The sequence below is a fragment of the Bombina bombina genome, chromosome 1, assembly GCF_027579735.1.
Source record: "Bombina bombina isolate aBomBom1 chromosome 1, aBomBom1.pri, whole genome shotgun sequence".
Classification (NCBI taxonomy): Eukaryota; Metazoa; Chordata; class Amphibia; order Anura; family Bombinatoridae; genus Bombina; species Bombina bombina.
Window position 1 is genome coordinate 1139160458 of NC_069499.1, and position 23085 is coordinate 1139183542.

The window sequence follows — 23085 nt, forward strand, 5'->3', positions numbered from 1 at the left end:
TTGTAACTAGCTTAGGTTTTATTTTACAGGTAAGTATGTATTTAGTTTTAAATAGGAATAACTTAGGTATTAATTGTAATTTTTATTTGGAATTATTTGAATTAGGTTAAAGTTAGTGGGTGTTAGGGTTATGTTAGGGTTAGGGTTAGACTTAGGGTTAGGTTTATGGATAATAACTTTAGTATAGTGGCGGCAAAATTTGGGCAGCAGATTAGGGGTTAATAAGTGTAGTTAGGTGGTGGCGATTTTGAGGGCAGCAGATTAGGGGTTAATAACAGTAATGTAGGTTGTGGCGATGTTAGGGCCAGCATATTAGGGGTTAATAAGTGTAGTTAGGTGGCAACGAGATTGGGGACGGCAGATTAGGGGTTAATAACAGTAATGTAGGTTGTGGAGATTAGGAGTGTTTAGACTCGGGCTTTATGTTCCCCATAGACTTTAATGGGACTGCGTTACAGAGCTTTACGCTCCGTTATTGCAGGTGTTAGGCTTTTTTTTTGCCGGCTCTCCCCATTGAAGTCTATGGGGAAACCTTGCACAAGCACGTCAAAGCAGCTCAAAGAAGCGCTAGTATTTGGTTTATGGAGCTCAATGCTGCCATATTGCCCGCAAACGCCTGCTTTTTGTAAACTTATAATACCAGCGCTATAGGGAGTGAAATACCGCCAAAAAAGCTGCAGTCTTTACTTTCCCTATAGCGCTCAAAACTCGTAATCTGGGCGTCAATTAATTAAATGGACTTGAAACCCACATTTTTTATTTCATGATTCAGATAGAGCATATAATTTTAAACAACTTTCCAATTTATTTCTATTATCTCTCTCTGTATCTTTTTTGTTGAAAAGTATACCTAGGAAGGCTCAGAAGCTGCTGATTGGTAAGGCTCAGAAGCTGCTGATTGGTAACTTCATATATATGCCTCTTGTCATTGGCTTTCAGCTAGCTCCTAGAAGTGCATTACTGCTCCTTCAACAAAGGATACCAAGAGAATAAAGCATATTATTTAATTAAATAATAGAAATAAATTGGAAAAATATTTAAAATTGTATGATCTATCTAAAACATGAAAGAAATATTTTTGGTTTCATGTCCCTTTAACTATCGTCTCAGGTGAGCCTGAAATTCTGGGGCCCCGAAGCAGCTATTGCTGCTTGGTAAATGGAGCCCAATGACTAGCTCACAGAGGCATAGATGTCACACAACTGCATGTTTCAATAGTTCTAGTCATAAATATCTGAACCTCCTCTAGTCTCCTACCTCCCTATGCTAGGTTAAGGCTTGATTGGACAAGCCTGTATGACTAAAATCCAACATTTAGTCCCTGATTAGCTGTCCCTAACATCAGCCATTAGTAATACTATGGCTGGATTGAACAGGGGACGATGGACACATGAATAGTCAGACCCACTGTATAATAAAAATTATATTTCATGTTTCAAGTTATTTGACTGGGAAGGGCTCAAAAGTGTATATATATATATATATATATATATATATATATATATATATATATATATATATATGTGTATTTATGTGTATATATATGTATGTATTTGCGTGCACATACATATTTACACATATAAATGCACAAGTATACACATAAATAGACATATATACACATGTATATATAGATACACACACACATATATATATATATATATATATATATACAGTATATATATATATATATATATGTATATATATATAATCAGTGACGTGCGGTGACGACAGAGGCTGGTGAGGCAGTGGCTAGGATACGCCTTTATTCTTTAGATATCCTTTGTTGAAGAAATAGCAATGCACATGGGTGAGCCAATCACATGAGGTATCTATGTGCAGCCACCAATCAGCAGCTACTGAGCATATTTAGATATGATTTTCAACAAAGGATATCAAAAGAATGAAGAAAATTAGATATTAGATGACATGAAAGAAAACGTATGGGGTTCATGTCCCTTTAAATGGTGTCTTGGAAAACTGGTCAACTTAGTAAACATCTGATTTTAGTCTAAAAGGATTGTAACAGAAACTCTTGCCAGATAACACAATGCTTGCTCTGATTATGAGATCTAGAAATCCATGCCCATTAAAATATGTTTAAAACATACTTTTTACTTTAATGCTGCAAATTATGTATATAGATTCTTTCATTATTTAGTAAATATAAAAATGTCTTGATCCAGTGGCGGCTGGTGAAATGTAAAGATGGTGGGGTGCTTGACCCCACCCCTTTAAATAAAGCCACACCATCAGATGGCACTACCAATTCATTAATTAAATAAATAAAAGGTAAACAGAAACACAGAAAAGCACTCGGGGGAGAGGGAGAGAGAGACGGGGGGAGAGAGACACAGAGGGTTAGAGAGAAAGAGAGATAGAGACACAATCACACACAGAGGGTTAGAGAGAGAGAAAGAGAGAGACACAATCACACAAAGAGGGTTAGAGAGAGAGAGACAATCACACACAGAGGGTTAGAGAGAGAGAGAAAGAGAGAGACACAATCATACACAGAGGGATAGAGAGAGATAGAAAGAGAGAGAGACACAATCACACACAGAGGGATAGAGAGAGAGAGAAAGAGAGAGAGACACAATCACACACTGAGGGTTAGAGAGAGAGAGACAATCACACACAGAGGGTTAGAGAGAGAGAGAGAGAGAGAAAGAGAGAGAGACACAATCATTCACAGAGGGATAGAGAGAGAGAGAAAGAGACACAATCATACACAGAGGGATAGAGAGAGAGATAAAGAGAGAGAGACACAATCACACACAGAGGGTTAGAGAGAGAAAGAGAGAGACACAATCATACACAGAGGGTTAGAGAGAGAGAGAAATAGAGAGAGACACAATCACACACATAGGGTTAGAGAGAGAGAGAAATAGAGAGAGAGACACACAATCACACACAGAGGGTTAGAGAGAGAAAGAGAGAGAGAGACACAATCACACACAGAGGGTTAAAGAGAGAGAGAAAGAGAGAGAGACACAATCACACACAGACGGTTAGAGAGAGAGAGAAAGAGAGAGACACAATCACACACAGAGGGTTAGAGAGAGAGAGAGAAAGAAAGAGAGAGACACAATCACACACAGAGGGTTAGAGAGAGAGAGACACACAGAGGGTTAGAGAGAGAGAGAAAGAGAGAGACACAATCACACACAGGGGGTTAGAGAGAGAGAAAGAGAGACACAATCACACACAGAAGGTTAGAGAGAGAAAGAGAGAGAGAGACACAATCACACACAGAGGGTTAGAGAGAGAGAGAGAGAAAAAGAGAGAGAGACACAATCACACACAGAGGGTTAGAGAGAGAGAGAAAGAGAGACACAATCACACACAGAGGGTTAGAGAGAGAGAAAGAGAGAGACACACAATCACACACAGAGGGTTAGAGAGTGAAAGAGAGAGAGAGACACAATCACACACAGAGGGTTAGAGAGAGAGAGACACAATCACACACAGAGGGTTAGAGAGAGAGAGACACAATCACACACAGAGGGTTAGAGAGAGAGAAAGAGAGAGAGACACAATCACACACAGAGGGTTAGAGAAAGAGAGAGAGACACAATCACACACTGAGGGTTAGAGAGACACATAAGGGATAAGAGAGTAAGAGGGGGAGAAAGAGAGACAGAGAGAGAAAGAGACCATGGGGGAGAACGACACATAAGGATAGAGATGGATAGATAGAGAGAGAGACACACACACACAAGGGGGGGGAGAGGGACCACTGCATTTTTAAGTAATAAAACAGCAGAGATACAGAGAGTTCAGAAAGTAAGACTATAAATTAGTGTGAAGTACAGAGGCAAGCTGCTAAGTTAGTGGGTGTAAATTTTGAGTAAACAAAATACAAAAACGATCATTAAACTGCTGTAAATTTATCAAGCCCCTACGGCAGCCCTACGGCAGCAAGTTCTCACAAGAACTTGCTCGCCGTGATTTATCAAGCAGCGGTCACAAGACCGCTGCTTCCCTAAGCTGTTCGCCACCTCTAAACAGGTTGAGATTGACAGCTCCTGCCCGCGCGTGATTGGCTGTGCGCGGGCAGGGGGAGGGATTGCACGTGAGCACAAAATTGCGCTCGTGTGCAATGCCAAATACCTGCGGGTAACTTCGCCCCGCCACAGGCGAGCTGAGGCGTACAGGGGCGCGTATACACGCCCCTGTACGCCTCAGCTATAATAAATCTAGCCCTAAGGCTGCAGCACTTACTTTAATAAAATGTGGCTAAAACACTGCTCTCTGCATCTCTTCTCTTCCTGCTCTGTAAGGTTCAGGAAGTGACAGTGGAACATTCCACTTCACTTAGAGGGGAAGAACAGAACTCTCTTTTTCACTTTAGCAAAGCTTGCAGCTTCACATGACAGCAACAAAATATATGAAAGTTGTTTTTTTCCATTTTTGTTTTGTTTTATATGATTTAACATCCAGCCCCAACCCTAAGTTCCACTTACTAATGCCTCTCACTGGATTGGTTCAGCACAAATAGGACTGCCTCAAATAAGCAGTTAATGGGCCATGCAATGATCTTAACCACTTTTTTCCATTTTTTTTTTTAAAGCCAATAAAAAAATATATATTTTTGCCCATATGAGAGGTGAAGCACTGCCTCACCTACCTCTAGTGACTGCACATTACTGATATATATACATATATATATATATATACATATATATATATATACATATATATATATATATATATATATATATATATATATATATATATATATATATATATATATATATATATATATATATATATATATATATATATACACACACACACACACATTGGGGCCCTTCCCAGTCAAATGCGTTGCCATCTACCATATCCCTTTTGAACATGTTTAAGACATTTTTATCAATATTTAAAGGATATTTTTTAATAAAAAGTGTATAAGTGTAATACTTTTTAATATGTTTTGGATTTGTTTTGTGCACCTTTTTTTTTAACCCTTATACTTTACTTCAGATCTCAAGTTGCCCTAAATATTCTAGCGCAGTTTCGGCTTTCACTCGAGCGCAAACTATAACTTTCAACTTGTAATTTCAGCGCAATATAGTGATCCCCATTGAAAGTATAGGTTGCACTAGAGTGATAAGCTCTTGTAATATCACGTCCAATGCTATCATTAGCACGCCTCTTGTAATCTTGTCTAATATTTATAGCCTAATTCAATGCATTTTGCATAAACAAATCCTATCCAGCATCACAGTAACTTCTACTATAGTTCGGGTAATGCGTCCTAAACAAATTCATTTAAGTACAACTATATTATTAATGCAATATTTTATGTTATTTTTTTCCACAAAAAATATCTATCCTTAAAGGGACATAAAACCCAACAAAATTATTTCATGCTTCAGATAGAACAATTTTTTTTAACAACTTTCTAATTTACTTCTATTATCAAATGTTCTTGTTATCCTTTGTTGAAAAGCAGGGATGTATGCACATGAGTGTGCACGTGTCTGCAACACTATATGGCAGCAGTTTTGCAACAATGTTATACATTAGCAAAAGCACTAGATGGCAGCACTATTTCCTGTCATGTGTTTCAGGCATGTGCACGTACTACCTAGGTATCTCTTCAAAAAAGAATAACACGAGAAGGAAGCAAATTTGTTGGTTAAACAATGTAATCTTGCTAATAGTATGCTTAATTAACTTACAGCTAGATTACGAGTTTTGCGGTAAGCTGAAAAAGCAGCGTTAACAGGTCCTAACGCTGCTTTTTCACTACCGTTGGTATTACGAGTCTTGCAGGTTTAAGGGCACTGCACACTTTTTTGGCCTTCCCGCAAAACGACTTACGTAAACTTCGTAAACCCTTTTTTCTATGGGACTTCCATAGCACCGGTATTACGAGTCTGTCCTGGGAGGCCAAAAAGTGAGCGGTACACCCTCTACCGCCAAGATTCCTAACGCATTCTAAAGTGAGTAGTTATGAGTTTTACACTACAAAGCCGTAGCATAAAACTCATAACTAAAGTGCTAAAAAGTACACTAAAACCCATAAACTACCTATTAACCCCTAAACCAAGGCCCTCCCGCATCACAAACACTATAATAAAATTTTTAACCCATAATCTGCTGCTCCAGACATAGCTGCCACTAGAATAAACATATTAACCCTTAAACTACCGCACTCCCGCCCTGCAAACACTAGTTAAGTATTATTAACCCCTAATCTGCCGCCCCTAACGTCGCCGCCACTATATTAAATGTATTAACCACTAAATCTAAGTCTAACCCTAACCCTAACACCCCCTAACTTAAATATAATTTAAATAAATCTAAATAAAATTACTATAATTAACTAAATTATTTCTATTTAAAACTAAATACTTACCTATAAAATACACCCTAAGCTAGCTACAATATAACTAATAGTTACATTGTAGCTATCTTAGGGTTTATTTTTATTTTACAGGCATGTTTGTATTTATTTTAACTAGGTAGAATAGTTACTAAATAGTTATTAACTATTTAAGAACTACCTAGCTAAAATAAATACAAATTGACCTGTAAATTAAAACCTAACCTAAGTTACAATAACACCTAACACTACACTACAATTAAATAAATTAACTAAATTAAATACAATTAAATAAATTAAATAAAATTAGCTAAATCACAAAAAACCCCACTAAATTACAGAAAATAAAAAACAAATTACAAATCTTTAAACTAATTACATCTAATCTAATAGCCCTATCAAAATAAAAAAGCCCCCCCGCCCAAATAAAAAACCCTAGCCTAAACTAAACTATCAATAGCCCTTAAAAGGGCCTTTTGCGGGGCATTGCCCCAAATAAATCAGCTCTTTTACCTGTAAAAAAATATACAAACAACCCCCCCAACAGTAAAACCCACCACCCACACAACCAACCCCAAATAAAAGCCTAACTAAAAAAAAACTAAACTCCCCAGTGCCCTGAAAAGGGCATTTTGATGGGCATTGCCCTTAAAAGGGCATTTAGCTCTATTGCAGGTCCAAAGCCCTAACCTAAAAAATAAACCCACCCAATACACCCTTAAAAAAATCCTAACACTAACCCCCGAAGATTCACTTACCGGGAGAAGTCTTCATCCAAGCGGAAAGATGTCCACAAGGAAGCCGGCAGAAGTGGTCCTCCAGATGGGCAGAAGTCTTCATCCAGACGGCATCTTCTATATTCATCCTTCCGATACAGAGCGGCTCCATCTGCAAGATATCCTGCGCGGAGCATCCTCTTCAAACGATGTCTTTGGAATGAATATCACTTTAAGTGACGTCATCCAAGATGGCGTCCCTTAGATTCCGATTGGCTGATAGAATTCTGTCAGCCAATCGGAATTAAGGTAGAAAAAATCCTATTGGCTGATGCAATCAGCCAATAGGATTGAGCTGGCATTCTATTGGCTGTTCCAATAGAATGCAAGCTCAATCCTATTGGCTGATTGGATCAGAAAATAGGATTTTTTCTACCTTAATTCCGATTGGCTGATAGAATTCTATCAGCCAATCGGAATCTAAGGGACGCCATCTTGGATGACGTCACTTAAAGTGATATTCATTCCGAAGAAGACATTGTTTGAAGAGGATGCTCCGCGCCGGATATCTTGAAGATGGAGCCGCTACGCGTCGGAAGGATGAAGATAGAAGATGCCGTCTGGATGAAGACTTCTGCTCGTCTGGAGGATCACTCCTTCTGCCCGTCTGGAGGACCACTTCTGCCGGCTTCCTTGAGGACATCTTGCCGCTTGGATGAAGACTTCTCCCGGTAAGTGAATCTTTGGGGGTTAGTGTGTATTTTTTTAAGGGTGTATTGGGTGGGTTTATTTTTTAGGTTAGGGCTTTGGGCCTGCAATAGAGCTAAATGCCCTTTTAAGGGCAATGCCCATCCAAATACCCTTTTCAGGGCAATGGGGAGCTTAGGTTTTTTTAGATTAGGCTTTTTTTTGGGGGGTTGGTGGTGTGGGTGGTGGGTTTTACTGTTGGGGGTTGTTTGTATTTTTTTTACAGGTAAAAGAGCTAATTTCTTTGGGGCAATGCCCTGCAAAAGGCCCTTTTAAGGGCTATTGATAGTTTTGTTTAGGCTAGGGTTTTTTTTATTTTGGGGGCTTTTTTTTATTTTGATAGGGCTATTAGATTAGATGTAATTAGTTTAAAGATCTGTAATTTGTTTTTCTGTAATTTAGTGTTTTTTTTGTGATTTAGCTAATTTAATTCATCTAATTGTATTTAATTTATTTTATTTTATTGTAGTGTAGTGTTAGGTGCTATTGTAACTTAGGTTAGGTTTTATTTTACAGGTCAATTTGTATTAATTTTAGCTAGGTAGTTATTAAATAGTTAATAACTATTTAGTAACTATTCTACCTAGTTAAAATAAATACAAACTTGCCTGTAAAATAAAAATAAACCCTAAGATAGCTACAGTGTAACTATTAGTTATATTGTAGCTACCTTACGGTTTATTTTATAGGTTAATATTTAGTTTTAAATAGGAATAATTTAGTTAATTATAGTAATTTTATTTAGATTTATTTAAATTATATTTAAGTTAGGGGGTGTTAAGGTTAGGGTTAGACTTAGATTTAGGGGTTAATACATTTAATATAGTGGCGTCGACATTGGGGGCGACAGATTAGGGGTTAATAAGTGTAGGTAGGTTGCGGCGACATTGGGGGCGGGAGATTAGGGGTTAATAAATATAATGTAGTTGTCGGCGATGTTGGGGGCAGCAGATTAGGGGTTAATAAGTATAATGTAGGTGGCGGCGGTGTCCGGAGCGGCAGATTAGGGGTTAATAAGAATAATGTAAGTGTCTGCAATGTCGGGAGCGGCAGATTAGGGGTTAATAAGTGTAAGATTAGGGGTGTTTAGACTCAGGGTTCATGTTAGGGTGTTAGGTGTAAACATAAAATGTGTTTCCCCATAGGAATCAATGGGGCTGCGTTACTGAGATTTACGCTGCTTTTTTGCAGGTGTTAGACTTTTTCTCAGCCGGCTCTCCCTATTGATGTCTATGGGGAAATCGTGCATGAGCACGTACGACCAGCTCACCGCTCACTTAAGCAGCGCTGGTATTGAAGTGCGGTATGGAGCTCAATTTTGCTCTACGCTCACTTCTTGCCTTTTAATGCTGGGTTTGTAAAAACCTGTAATACCAGTGCTGCAGGTAAATGAGCGGTGAGAAAAAACTGCACGGTAGCACCGCATAGCTCATAACGCAAAACTTGTAATCTGGCCGTATATGACCACATTTTTCTCCCTTTATATCATCATATTACAGTATTACAGCCCTTGAGATGTTAGAAGCACCAGAATTTTAAACCTTCAACATAAAAGGAAAGGCTCTTACATCAGTCTCGCTGCCTTCTCGGAGGTTAAAGGTCAGGTCGTGATGAATATCAGCCATGAATTTGCTAGAATATTCAGGGTACAATTCCAGCACTTCCAGAAGTCCCCGTAGGCTTAGATACTGCAGGTCACAATATGTCAGAGCTTTCACATCAGCATTTGTCTTGATCACCTGATCCTTGCTTGAAAGGTCTGCACCAATCAGATCACCTTTTCCTGTTACAAACAAGGTGAGTGTATCCAAGCATTAAAGGGTCTTCCAACTCAAATTTCTATTGCACATATTAAAAAGCACATTTAAAATATAATTTCTCTTGTTAAGTGTAGTCAGTCCACGGGTCATCCATTACTTATGGAATATATCTCTTCCTAACAGGAAGCTGCAAGAGGATCACCCAAGCAGAGCTGCTATATAGCTCCTCCCCTCACATGTCATATTCAGTCATTCTCTTGCAGCCTAACTAAAGATAGGTCGCTGTGAGAGGTCTGTGGTGTTTTTTAACTTAGTTTATTTCTTCAATCAAAAGTTTGTTATTTTAAATGGCACCGGAGTGTGCTGTTTGTTCTCAGGCAGCATTAGAAGAAGAATCTGCCTGCGTTTTCTATGATCTTAGCAGACGTAACTAAGATCCACTGGCTGTTCTCATCTGAGGAGTGAGGTAACTTCAGAAAAAGGGGAATAGCATGCAGTGCCCCCCTGCAAACGAGGTATGTGCAGTAAATTATTTTTCTGAGGAATGGAATTGACTGTGAAAATACTGCTGATACCAATGTAACGTAAGTTCAGCCTTAAATGCAGTGATAGCGACTGGTATTAGGCTGATGAGTGTGTGTACACTGAATGTATTTTTCTAAGGAATGGAATTGACTCTGAAAATACTGTTAATACTGAAATAATGTATGAGCCTTAACTGCAGTAAAAGCGACTGGTAACAGGCTTATTAATAACACTTCATAACTTTTAAAATGTATGTTCAAAACGTTTAATGGCATGTTAATCGTTTTTTGTGAGGTACTTGGTGATAAAACTTATTGGGGCATGATTTTTACCACATGGCCATCTTTGTTTTCTGCATAGAAACAGTTATCTGAGCTTCCCCACTGTTGTAATATGAGTGGGAGGGGCCTATTTTAGCGCTTTTTTGCGCAGTAAAAATTCAGTCACAATCTGTCTACTTCATCCTCCATGATCCAGATCATCTCTAGAGAGCTCAGGGGTCTTCAAAATTCATTTTGAGGGAGGTAATCAGTCACAGCAGACCTGTGACAGTGTGTTTTGACTGTGTTAAAAACGTTAATTATTAAATTGTTATCCGTTTTTGGGTATTAAGGGGTTAATCATCCATTTGCTGGTGGGTGCAATCCTTTGCTAACTTAATACATTTACTGTGAAAAATTGGTTCATTGTTATTTCAACTGTGACAGTTTTTTGTGCTTCTTAAAGGCACAGTAGCATTTTTTATATTGCTTGTAAATTTATTTAGAAAAGTATTTCCAAGCTTGCTAGTCTCATTGCTAGTCTGTTTAAACATGTCTGACTCAGATGAATCTCTTTGTTCACTATGTTTAAAGGCCAATGTGGAGCCCAATATAAATTTGTGTACTAATTGCATTGATGTTACTTTAAATAAAAGTCAATCTTTACATGTAAAGAAATTATCACCAGACAACGAGGGGGAAGTTATGCCGACTAACTCTCCTCACGTGTCAGTACCTTCACCTCCAGCTCAGGAGGTGCGTGATTTTGTGGCGCCAAGTACATCAGGGAGGCCCTTACAAATCACTTTGCAAGACATGGCTACTGTTATGACAGAAGTATTATCTAAATTGCCAGAATTAAGAGGCAAGCGCGATAGCTCTGGGTTAAGGACAGAGCGCGCGGATGAGGTGAGAGCCATGTCAGATACTGCGTCACAGTTTGCAGAACATGAAGACGGAGAGCTTCATTCTGTGGGTGATGGATCTGATCCAGGGAGACTGGATTCAGAGATTTCGAATTTTAAATTTAAGCTTGAGAACCTCCGCATATTGCTAGGGGAGGTATTAGCGGCTCTGAATGATTGTAACACGGTTGCAATTCCAGAAAAATTATGTAGGTTGGATAGATACTATGCGGTACCGGTGTGTACTGTCGTGTTTCCTATACCTAAAAGGCTTACAGAGATTATTAGCAAGGAGTGGGATAGACCTGGTGTGCCTTTTTCCCCTCCTCCCATATTTAGGAAAATGTTTCCTATAGACGTCACCACACGAGACTTATGGCAGACGGTCCCTAAGGTGGAGGGAGCAGTTTCTACTTTAGCTAAGCGTACCACTATCCCGGTGGAGGATAGTTGTGCCTTTTCAGATCCAATGGATAAGAAATTAGCTTAATGTTTGTTCAACAAGGTTTTATCTTACAGCCCCTTGCATGCATTGCGCCTGTCACTGCTGCGGCGGCATTCTGGTTTGAGTCTCTGGAAGAGGCCATTCGCACAGCTCCATTGGATGAAATTATGAACAAGCTTAAAGCACTTAAGCTAGCTAACGCATTTGTTTCTGATGCCGTCGTACATTTAACCAAACTTACGGCTAAGAACTCCGGATTCGCCATCCAAGCGCGCAGAGCGCTATGGCTTAAATCCTGGTCAGCTGACGTGACTTCTAAATCTAAATTGCTTAATATTCCTTTCAAAGGGCAGACCTTATTCGGGCCCGGCTTGAAAGAAATTATAGCTGACATTACAGGAGGTAAGGGCCATGCTCTACCTCAGGGCAGGGCCAAATCAAAGGCCAAACAGTCTAATTTTCGTGCCTTTCGTAACTTCAAGGCAGGAGCAGCATCAACTTCCTCCGCTCCAAAACAGGAAGGAGCTGTTTCTCATTACAAACAGGGCTGGAAAGTTAACCAGTCCTGGAACAAGGGCAAGCAGGCCAAGAAACCTGCTGCTGCCCCCAAGACAGCATGAAGAGAGGGCCCCCTATCCGGAAACGGATCTAGTGGGGGGCAGACTTTCTCTCTTTGCCCAGGCTTGGGCAAGAGATGTCCAGGATCCCTGGGCGTTGGAGATCATATCTCAGGGATATCTCCTGGACTTCAAAACTTCTCCTCCACAAGGGAGATTTCATCTTTCAAGGTTATCAGCAAACCAAATAAAGAAAGAGGCGTTTCTACGCTGCAGTGATGTGCGGTGACTTCAGAGGCTGGTGAGGCAGTGGCTAGCAATCGGATACGCCTTCATTCTTTAGATATCCTTTGTTGAAGAAATAGCAATGCACATGGGCGAGCCAATCGCATGAGGTATCTATATGCAGCCACCAATCAGTATCTACTGAGCATATTTAGATATGATTTTCAACAAAGGATATCAGATTTTCTTCATTCTTTTGATATCCTTTGTTGAAAAGCATATCTAAATTTGCTTAGTAGCTACTGAGCGTATTTAGATATCCTTTCCAACAAAGGATATCAAAAGAATGAAGAAAATCATATATCCTTTGTTGAAAATCATATCTAAATATGCTCAGTAGCTATGAGCATATTTAGATATGCTTTTCAACAAAGGATATCAAAAGAATGAAGAAACTCAGATCTCAATATGCTCATTAGCTACTGAGCATATTTAGATATGATTTTCAACAAAGCATATATGACTTTCTTCATTCTTTTGATATCCTTTGTTGAAAAGCATATCTAAATATGCTTAGTAGCTACTGGGCGTATTTAGATATGCTTTTCAACAAAGGATATCAAAAGAATGAAGAAAATCAGATATCCTTTGTTGGAAAAAATATCTAAATATGCTCAGTAGCTAATGAGCATATTTAGATCTGATTTTCAACAAACATACCATAGCATAGCAACTTGCAAGTTTTGATTAATAAATGTATTTTGTGTATGACCTGGTCAGTGTTGTAAGTTACATTTATTAAGCAAATAAGCACAAAATCACAAAATGGCTGCTCATTAAAATATATTTATAATTTAAATATATTTAGTAAGTTACAATACTGACCTTGTCAAACACAAAATACATTTATTAAGCAAATAAGCACTAAATCACAAGATGGCTGCAAGATGGCTGCTCATTTTAACATATATTTATTAAACTGCCAGAGAAGTTGGGAAGTGGACTGTGGAACATACCAGAGCATCTCCCTCACACACACAGCCCCCTCACTCTCTAAGCTCTCCCTCACACACAGCCCCCTCACTCTCTAAGCTCTCCCTCACACACACAGCCCCCTCACTCTCTAAGCTCTCCCTCACACACACAGCCCCCTCACTCTCTAAGCTCTCCCTCACACACACAGCCCCCCTCACTCTCTAAGCTCTCCCTCACACACACAACCCCCCTCACTCTCTAAGGTCTCCCTCACACACAGCCCCCCTCACTCTCTAAGGTCTCCCTCACACACAGCCCCCCTCACTCTCTAAGCTCTCCCTCACACACACAGCCCCCTCACTCTCTAAGCTCTCCCTCAAACACAGCCCCCTCACTCTCTAAGCTCTCCTTCACACAAAGCCCCCTCACTCTCTAAGCTCTCCCTCACACACAGCCCCCTCACTCTCTAAGCTCTCCCTCACACACACAGCCCCCTCACTCTCTAAGCTCTCCCTCACACACACAGCCCCCTCACTCTCTAAGCTCTCCCTAACACACACAGCCCCCTCACTCTCTAAGCTCTCCCTCACACACACAGCCCCCTCACTCTCTAAGGTCTCCCTCACACACACAGCCCCCTCACTCTCTAAGCTCTCCCTCTCACACACAGTCCCCTCACTCTCTAAGCTCTTCCTCTCACACAGCCCCCTAACTCTCTAAGCTCTACCTCACACACACAGCCCCCTCACTCTCTAAGCTCTTCCTCTCACACAGCCCCCTCACTCTCTAAGCTCTCCCTAACACACACAGCCCCCTCACTCTCTAAGCTCTCCCTCACACACACAGCCCCCTCACTCTCTAAGGTCTCCCTCACACACACAGCCCCCTCACTCTCTAAGCTCTCCCTCTCACACACAGTCCCCTCACTCTCTAAGCTCTTCCTCTCACACAGCCCCCTAACTCTCTAAGCTCTCCCTCACACACACAGCCCCCTCACTCTCTAAGCTCTCCCTCACACACACCTCCCCCTCACTCTCTAAGCTCTCCCTCTCACACACAGTCCCCTCACTCTCTAAGCTCTTCCTCTCACACAGCCCCCTCACTCTCTAAGCTCTTCCTCTCACACAGCCCCCTCACTCTCTAAGCTCTCCCTCACACACACCTCCCCCTCACTCTCTAAGCTCTCCCTCACACACAGCCCCCTCACACACACCCTCACTCTCTAAGCTCTCCCTCTCACACACAGCCCCCTCACTCTCTAAGCTCTCCCTCTCACACAGCCCCCTCACTCTCTAAGCTCTCCCTCACACACACAGCCCCCTCACTCTCTAAGCTCTCCCTCACACACACAGCCCCCTCACTCTCTAAGCTCTCCCTCACACACACAACCCCCCTCACTCTCTAAGGTCTCCCTCACACACAGCCCCCCTCACTCTCTAAGGTCTCCCTCACACACAGCCCCCCTCACTCTCTAAGCTCTCCCTCACACACACAGCCCCCTCACTCTCTAAGCTCTCCCTCAAACACAGCCCCCTCACTCTCTAAGCTCTCCCTCACAAACAGCCCCCTCACTCTCTAAGCTCTCCCTCACACACAGCCCCCTCACTCTCTAAGCTCTCCCTCACACACACAGCCCCCTCACTCTCTAAGCTCTCCCTCACACACACAGCCCCCTCACTCTCTAAGCTCTCCCTCACACACACAGCCCCCTCACTCTCTAAGCTCTCCCTCACACACACAGCCCCCTCACTCTCTAAGGTCTCCCTCACACACACAGCCCCCTCACTCTCTAAGCTCTCCCTCTCACACACAGTCCCCTCACTCTCTAAGCTCTTCCTCTCACACAGCCCCCTAACTCTCTAAGCTCTCCCTCACACACACAGCCCCCTCACTCTCTAAGCTCTTCCTCTCACACAGCCCCCTCACTCTCTAAACTCTCCCTCACACACACCTCCCTCTCACTCTCTAAGCTCTCCCTCACACACAGCCCCCTCACTCTCTAAGCTCTCCCTCACACACACCCTCACTCTCTAAGTTCTCCCTCACACACACAGCCCCCTCACTCTCTAAGCTCTCCCTCACACACACAGCCCCCTCACTCTCTAAGCTCTCCCTCACACACACAACCCCCCTCACTCTCTAAGGTCTCCCTCACACACAGCCCCCCTCACTCTCTAAGGTCTCCCTCACACACAGCCCCCCTCACTCTCTAAGCTCTCCCTCACACACACAGCCCCATCACTCTCTAAGCTCTCCCTCAAACACAGCCCCCTCACTCTCTAAGCTCTCCCTCACAAACAGCCCCCTCACTCTCTAAGCTCTCCCTCACACACAGCCCCCTCACTCTCTAAGCTCTCCCTCACACACACAGCCCCCTCACTCTCTAAGCTCTCCCTCACACACACAGCCCCCTCACTCTCTAAGCTCTCCCTCACACACACAGCCCCCTCACTCTCTAAGCTCTCCCTCACACACACAGCCCCCTCACTCTCTAAGGTCTCCCTCACACACACAGCCCCCTCACTCTCTAAGCTCTCCCTCTCACACACAGTCCCCTCACTCTCTAAGCTCTTCCTCTCACACAGCCCCCTAACTCTCTAAGCTCTCCCTCACACACACAGCCCCCTCACTCTCTAAGCTCTTCCTCTCACACAGCCCCCTCACTCTCTAAACTCTCCCTCACACACACCTCCCTCTCACTCTCTAAGCTCTCCCTCACACACAGCCCCCTCACTCTCTAAGCTCTCCCTCACACACACCCTCACTCTCTAAGCTCTCCCTCTCACACACAGCCCCCTCACTCTCTAAGCTCTTCCTCTCACACAGCCCCCTAACTCTCTAAGCTCTCCCTCACACACACAGCCCCCTCACTCTCTAAGCTCTTCCTCTCACACAGCCCCCTAACTCTCTAAGCTCTCCCTCACACACACAGCCCCCTCACTCTCTAAGCTCTTCCTCTCACACAGCCCCCTCACTCTCTAAGCTCTCCCTCACACACACAGCCCCCTCACTCTCTAAGCTCTTCCTCTCACACAGCCCCCTCACTCTCTAAACTCTCCCTCACACACACCTCCCTCTCACTCTCTAAGCTCTCCCTCACACACAGCCCCCTCACTCTCTAAGCTCTCCCTCACACACACAGCCCCCTCACTCTCTAAGGTCTCCCTCACACACACAGCCCCCTCACTCTCTAAGTTCTCTCTCACACACACAGCCCCCTCACTCTCTAAGGTCTCCCTCACACACACAGCCCCCTCACTCTCTAAGGTCTCCCTCACACACACAGCCCCCTCACTCTCTAAGGTCTCCCTCACACACACACACAGCCCCCTCACACACACAGCCCCCTCACTCTCTAAGCTCTCCCTCTCACACAGCCCCCTCACTCTCTAAGGTCTCCCTCACACACAGCCCCCTCACTCTCTAAGCTCTCCCTCACACATACAGCCCCCTCACTCTCTAAGCTCTCCCTCACACACACAGCCCCCTCCACAACCTCTCAGCTGCTTCATGCAGACACAGCCCCCCTCCTCACCCTCTCGGTTCCTTCACACATGAACAGCCAACTCCTTATCCTGTCAGCTACCCTCTCCCACACACAACCCCCTCTGCACGCTCTCATCCCCCTCTCCCTAACACACAGCCCCCTCCTTACCCTCTCAGATCCACTCTCTCACAAACGGCCCTCTCCTCACTCAGTCATCCCCTCTCCCTCATACACAGACCCCTCCTTACCCTGTCAGCTCCCCTCTCACTCACTCACAAAGCCCCCTTCTCACCTTCACAACCCAACCTCAAACCAGGCAGCTCCTATCAGCTATCTTTCTGAATCCCATTCTCTCTCTCCCTCCCTCCTGACCCTCTCAGTCCACCTCTCACTCACACACAGCCTCCTCTTTACAAACATATGCAATCTCTCATTCACACACCACTCTCACCCCCCCCCTCTTACCCCTCCACATGCACAGCCCCCTCACTCTCTTAGCTCTCCCTCACACACAGCCCTTACCCCTCCACATGCACACACCTCACACACCCTCATATACACATATCTGTCTCAAACGTTTTCTGTCACACTCACAGGCAGACACTGAGTACTGACCTCTTAGTTAAAATAACTGCTCAGCAAATATTTACACATAGCTTCTGTAAAGGGACAGGGAGAAGATCAGTGTGTGTTCTGTGCAGACCGGAGGGAGGAGTTCATTCAGGTTACTTCCTGAGTTAAGCAGTGGTGCTGATCTGAAGCAAAATATTGTAAACATGAGACACAATTTCCAGGATGCCTAATTTTATAGGCATTGCACATATGATCTTTAGCTTCAGCTGTTCAGTGTAGAGATTAGCATAAAGATGAAATGCTGAACGGCTACAAGTAAAAGACAGTGGATCATGTTAGAGGAGGAGTGGGGGACAATAACTGCAGCTTGGAACAAGAGGTTAATTAGAGCAGTAGTATAAGGCTAATACTACTTCTCTAATTAACCTCTTGTTGCAAGCTGAAGTTATTGTCCCCCACTTCTCTAACATGATCCACTGTCTTTTACTTTTAGCTGTTTAGCATTTCATCTTTATGCTAATCTTTCTCTACGCTGTACAGCTGAAGCTAAATTCATTATCTGCAGCTCCATTTCCTCTCTGGCAACACAGGACTCACTGAGAAGGGGCTGGGAAGCATCACTGTCATATCAGATAGCTTTACGGTGAGCTAATAGTGCAGTCCCGGCTATCAGGGGTTCTTGTTGCCCTGCCCCCACCCTTGATCTACCACTGGTGCTGCATCTAATAACGGAAGCCAACAAAATTTCCTGCATCATTTAAAAAATAAAAACTGAAGTTCCTAGCTTGTTGTGCACTGTTAAAAGCCGTGTGCGCTAAGATGCCTCTGTAAGATTGTGCTGACTGAGTGCTCTTTGTAATTTTATTAATAAGTACTTACTATTGTAGCGGGAAGTATCGTCAATGTGTACCTTACCTGTGTTAGTAAAAGAATACTCTCAGTGCTGCTGCTCGATGTCCGACTCTCCGTCTCACTAGTAGTCTGAGGCTGAGATGACGCCGGGCACGTGACAGACGCTGACGACGCGCGCCTCAATTCCGGCAGCCCGCCCAGAGACTCAGACACAGTTGCGGGCAATACTGAGATCTGATTGGCTGAGACAGCCAACTTGCTCCCGAGGCGAGCCTCCGGTGTGGGAGCATGGGCCGCATTGAGAGCACTGCTGCATTAGCACTGATTATCCTCTTGATGGCAGCAGCAGTCTCTCAGCGGCCCATAGTTCCCAATACATTTCATATTGTGCAATATAAGGATAGCTAGCCTCCAGTTTATTATTGCGCAATATGAATATGAATATGTATTGTATTTAATTAATACATGTATTATAAAGTTTTTTTTGCACAATACACATAACAAATTAAATAAATTTGGTGGAGGGGTGGGGGGGTAAGGGGGGTCACCTGTTTATTAAAAAAAATATATATTGAAAAAAAAAAAAAGGATTTTTTATTTTTTTTATTTGTACAAAAAGGGTGTAATACATAGATTGTCCAGGGGAGGCACTGCCTCACCTGCCTCTTATGAGTGCACGTCACTGCTACGCTGTGTACAAGACCTCTTACTAATGGGGGTGATCCACCCAGTTCCGCGGACGGAACACGGGCAAGGATTCTATTCAAATCTATTTGTGGTTCCCAAGAAAGAGGGAACCTTCAGACCAATCTTGGACTTAAAGATCCTAAACAAATTCCTAAGAATTCCATCATTCAAAATGGAAACTATTCGAACCATCCTTCCCATGATCCAAGAGGGTCAGTACATGACCACAGTGGACTTAAAGGATGCCTACCTTCACATACCGATTCACAAGGATCATTATCGGTACCTAAGATTTGCTTTCCTAGACAGGCATTACCAGTTTGTAGCTCTTCCCTTCGGATTAGCTACGGCTCCAAGAATCTTTACAAAAGTTCTGGGCTCACTTCTGGCGGTACTAAGACCGCGAGGCATAGCGGTGACTCCGTACCTAGACGACATTCTGATACAAGCGTCAAGTTTTCAAACTGCCAAGTCTCATACAGAGATAGTTCTGGCATTTCTGGGGTCGCATGGGTGGAAGGTGAACGTGGAAAAGAGTTCTCTATTACCACTCACAAGGGTTCCCTTTCTAGGGACTCATAGATTCTGTAGAGATGAAAATTTACCTGACGGAGGCCAGGTTATCAAAACTTCTAAATGCTTGCCGTGTCCTTCATTCCATTCCACACCCGTCAGTAGCTCAGTGCATGGAAGTAATCGGCTTAATGGTAGCGGCAATGGACATAGTACCATTTGCGCGCCTGCATCTCAGACCGCTGCAATTGTGCATGCTAAGTCAGTGGAATGGGGATTACTCAGATTTGTCCCCCCTGCTAAATCTGGATCAAGAGACCAGAGATTCTCTTCTATGGTGGCTTTCTCGGCCACATCTGTCCAAGGGGATGACCTTTCGCAGGCCAGATTGGACGATTGTAACAACAGACGCCAGCCTTCTAGGCTGGGGCGCAGTCTGGAACTCCCTGAAGGCTCAGGGACTATGGACTCAGGAGGAGAAACTCCTCCCAATAAATATTCTGGAATTAAGAGCAATATTCAATGCTCTCCTAGCTTGGCCTCAGCAACTCTGAGGTTCATCAGATTTCAGTCGGACAACATCACGACTGTGGCTTACATCAACCATCAAGGGGGAACCAGAAGTTCCCTAGCGATGTTGGAAGTCTCAAAGATAATTCACTGGGCAGAGTCTCACTCTTGCCACCTGTCAGCGATTTACATCCCAGGCGTGGAGAACTGGGAGGCGGATTTTCTAAGTCGCCAGACTTTTCATCCGGGGGAGTGGGAACTTCATCCGGAGGTCTTCGCTCAACTGATTCATCGTTGGGGCAAACCAGATCTGGATCTCATGGCGTCTCGCCAGAACGCCAAGCTTCCTTGTTACGGATCCAGGTCCAGGGACCCGGGAGCGGTGCTGATAGATGCTCTGACAGCCCCTTGGGTCTTCAACATAGCTTATGTGTTTCCACCATTTCCGATGCTTCCTCGTTTGATTGCCAAGATCAAACAGGAGAGAGCTTCAGTGATTCTGATAGCGCCTGCGTGGCCACGCAGGACCTGGTATGCAGACCTAGTGGACATGTCGTCCTGTCCACCGTGGTCTCTGCCTCTGAGACAGGACCTTCTAATTCAGGGTCCTTTCAACCATCCAAATCTAATTTCTCTGAGGCTGACTGCATGGAGATTGAACGCTTGATTCTATCAAAGCGTGGCTTCTCGGAGTCGGTTATTGATACCTTAATACAGGCTAGGAAGCCTGTTACCAGAAGAATTTACCATAAGATATGGCGTAAATATTTATATTATTGCGAATCCAAGAGTTACTCATGGAGTAAGGTTAGGATTCCTAGGATATTGTCTTTTCTACAAGAGGGTTTAGAAAAGGGCTTATCTGCTAGTTCGTTAAAGGGACAGATTTCTGCTCTGTCTATTCTTCTACACAAACGTCTGGCAGAAGTTCCAGACGTTCAGGCTTTTTGTCAGGCTTTAACTAGGATTAAGCCTGTGTTTAAGACTGTTGCTCCGCCGTGGAGCTTAAACTTAGTTCTTAACGTTCTTCAAGGCGTTCCATTTGAACCCCTTCATTCCATTGATATCAAGCTGTTATCCTGGAAGGTTCTGTTTTTGATGGCTATTTCCTCGGCTCGAAGAGTCTCTGAGTTATCTGCCTTACATTGTGATTCTCCTTATCTGATTTTTCATTCAGACAAGGTAGTTCTGCGTACTAAACCTGGGTTCTTACCTAAGGTAGTTACTAACAGGAATATCAATCAAGAGATTGTTGTTCCATCACTGTGTCCTAACCCTTCTTCAAAGAAGGAACGACTTTTGCATAATCTGGACGTAGTCCGTGCCCTGAAGTTCTATTTGCAGGCAACTAAAGATTTTCGTCAAACTTCTTCCCTGTTTGTCGTTTACTCTGGACAGAGAAGAGGTCAAAAGGCTTCGGCTACCTCTCTCTCTTTTTGGCTTTGTAGCATAATACGTTTAGCCTATGAGACTGCTGGACAGCAGCCTCCTGAAAGGATTACAGCTCATTCTACTAGAGCTGTGGCATCCACCTGGGCCTTTAAAAATGAGGCCTCTGTTGAACAGATTTTCAAGGCTGCAACTTGGTCTTCACTTCACACTTTTTCAAAATTTTACAAATTTGACACTTTTGCTTCTTCGGAGGCTATTTTTGGGAGAAAGGTGCTTCAGGCAGTGGTTCCTTCTGTTTAAGGTTCCTGCCTTGTCCCTCCCTTCATCCATGTACTTTAGCTTTGGTATTGGTATTCCATAAGTAATGGATGACCCGTGGACTGACTACACTTAACAAGAGAAAACATAATTTATGCTTACCTGATAAATTTATTTATCTTGTAGTGTAGTCAGTCCACGGCCCGCCCTGTCTTTAAGGCAGATCTAAATTTTAATTAAACTCCAGTCACCACTGCACCCTATGGTTTCTCCTTTCTCATCTGGTTTTGGTCGAATGACTGAATATGACATGTGAGGGGAGGAGCTATATAGCAGCTCTGCTTGGGTGATCCTCTTGCAGCTTCCTGTTAGGAAGAGATATATTCCATAAGTAATGGATGACCCGTGGACTGACTACACTACAAGATAAATAAATTTATCAGGTAAGCATAAATTATGTTTTTTATGGCAAAACGTTTATTGCTCACTGGCTGATACACAGAACTCTCACTGTTTTATTAGTGGGCAGGTACATACCCCGTAAGAATGGAACAAAATGTGTTTTTTTTTCTCAGTACAGGAAACAATACATTTTAAAATATCCTTTCTTAGATGCAACAAAGTAAAATAAATACTTTAATGTCCCTTTAATATACCTGCCTTTTGCAAATGTGCACTATATACAGCGTATGTTAACTTACATTCATCTATTTATCTAGCAGTGTTAACAAAGTTGTGCAAATGTAAAAAGGCCCTAAATATTTGCATAAAAAATCATAAGCTGAAAGTTGCTATCTTTTGTACACACTTTGTCCAAATAAGAACAAAATAACAGTTTATTGATCACTAATTGTGTTATGCACTATTACTTATTTGCTGATCATATAATTTAAGCAAAATATTTGATGAAAATTAAAGACAGCTTCAAAGAGTTAACTTAAAGGGACAGTCAACACAAACATTGTTATTGTTTAAAAAGATAGCTAATGCCTTTACTACCCATTCCCCAGCTTTGCACAACCAACATTGTCTTATTAATATACTTTATAACATTTAAACCTCCAAATTTCTGTCTATGTCTAAGCCACTAAAGACAGCCTCTTATCACATGCTTTTTATTAGCTTTTCACAACAGGGGAGTGCTAGTTCATGTGATCCATATAGGTAACATTGTGCTCACGCCCGTGGGCTGTGCACAACACAGCACTAACTGGCTTAAATGCAAGTCAATAGATGATAAATTAAAAGTCATGTGATCAGGGGGCAGTCAGAAGAGGCTTAGATACAAGTTAGTCACAGAGGTAAAAAGTGTATTAATATAACTGTTTTCTGTGCAAAACTAGTGAATGGGTAATAAAGGGATTATC

General features: G+C 42.9%; 1 protein-coding gene across 1 annotated transcript in view; it reads right to left on the reverse strand.

The window, feature by feature from the left end:
• Positions 1-23085, reverse strand: part of KCNH4 (potassium voltage-gated channel subfamily H member 4) — a 390445-nt gene that overhangs the window by 76680 nt on the left and 290680 nt on the right. The window contains exon 11 of the mRNA XM_053717885.1: positions 9363-9577. Coding sequence (XP_053573860.1) covers positions 9363-9577 — 215 coding nt within the window. The remainder of the gene's footprint in view (positions 1-9362; positions 9578-23085) is intronic.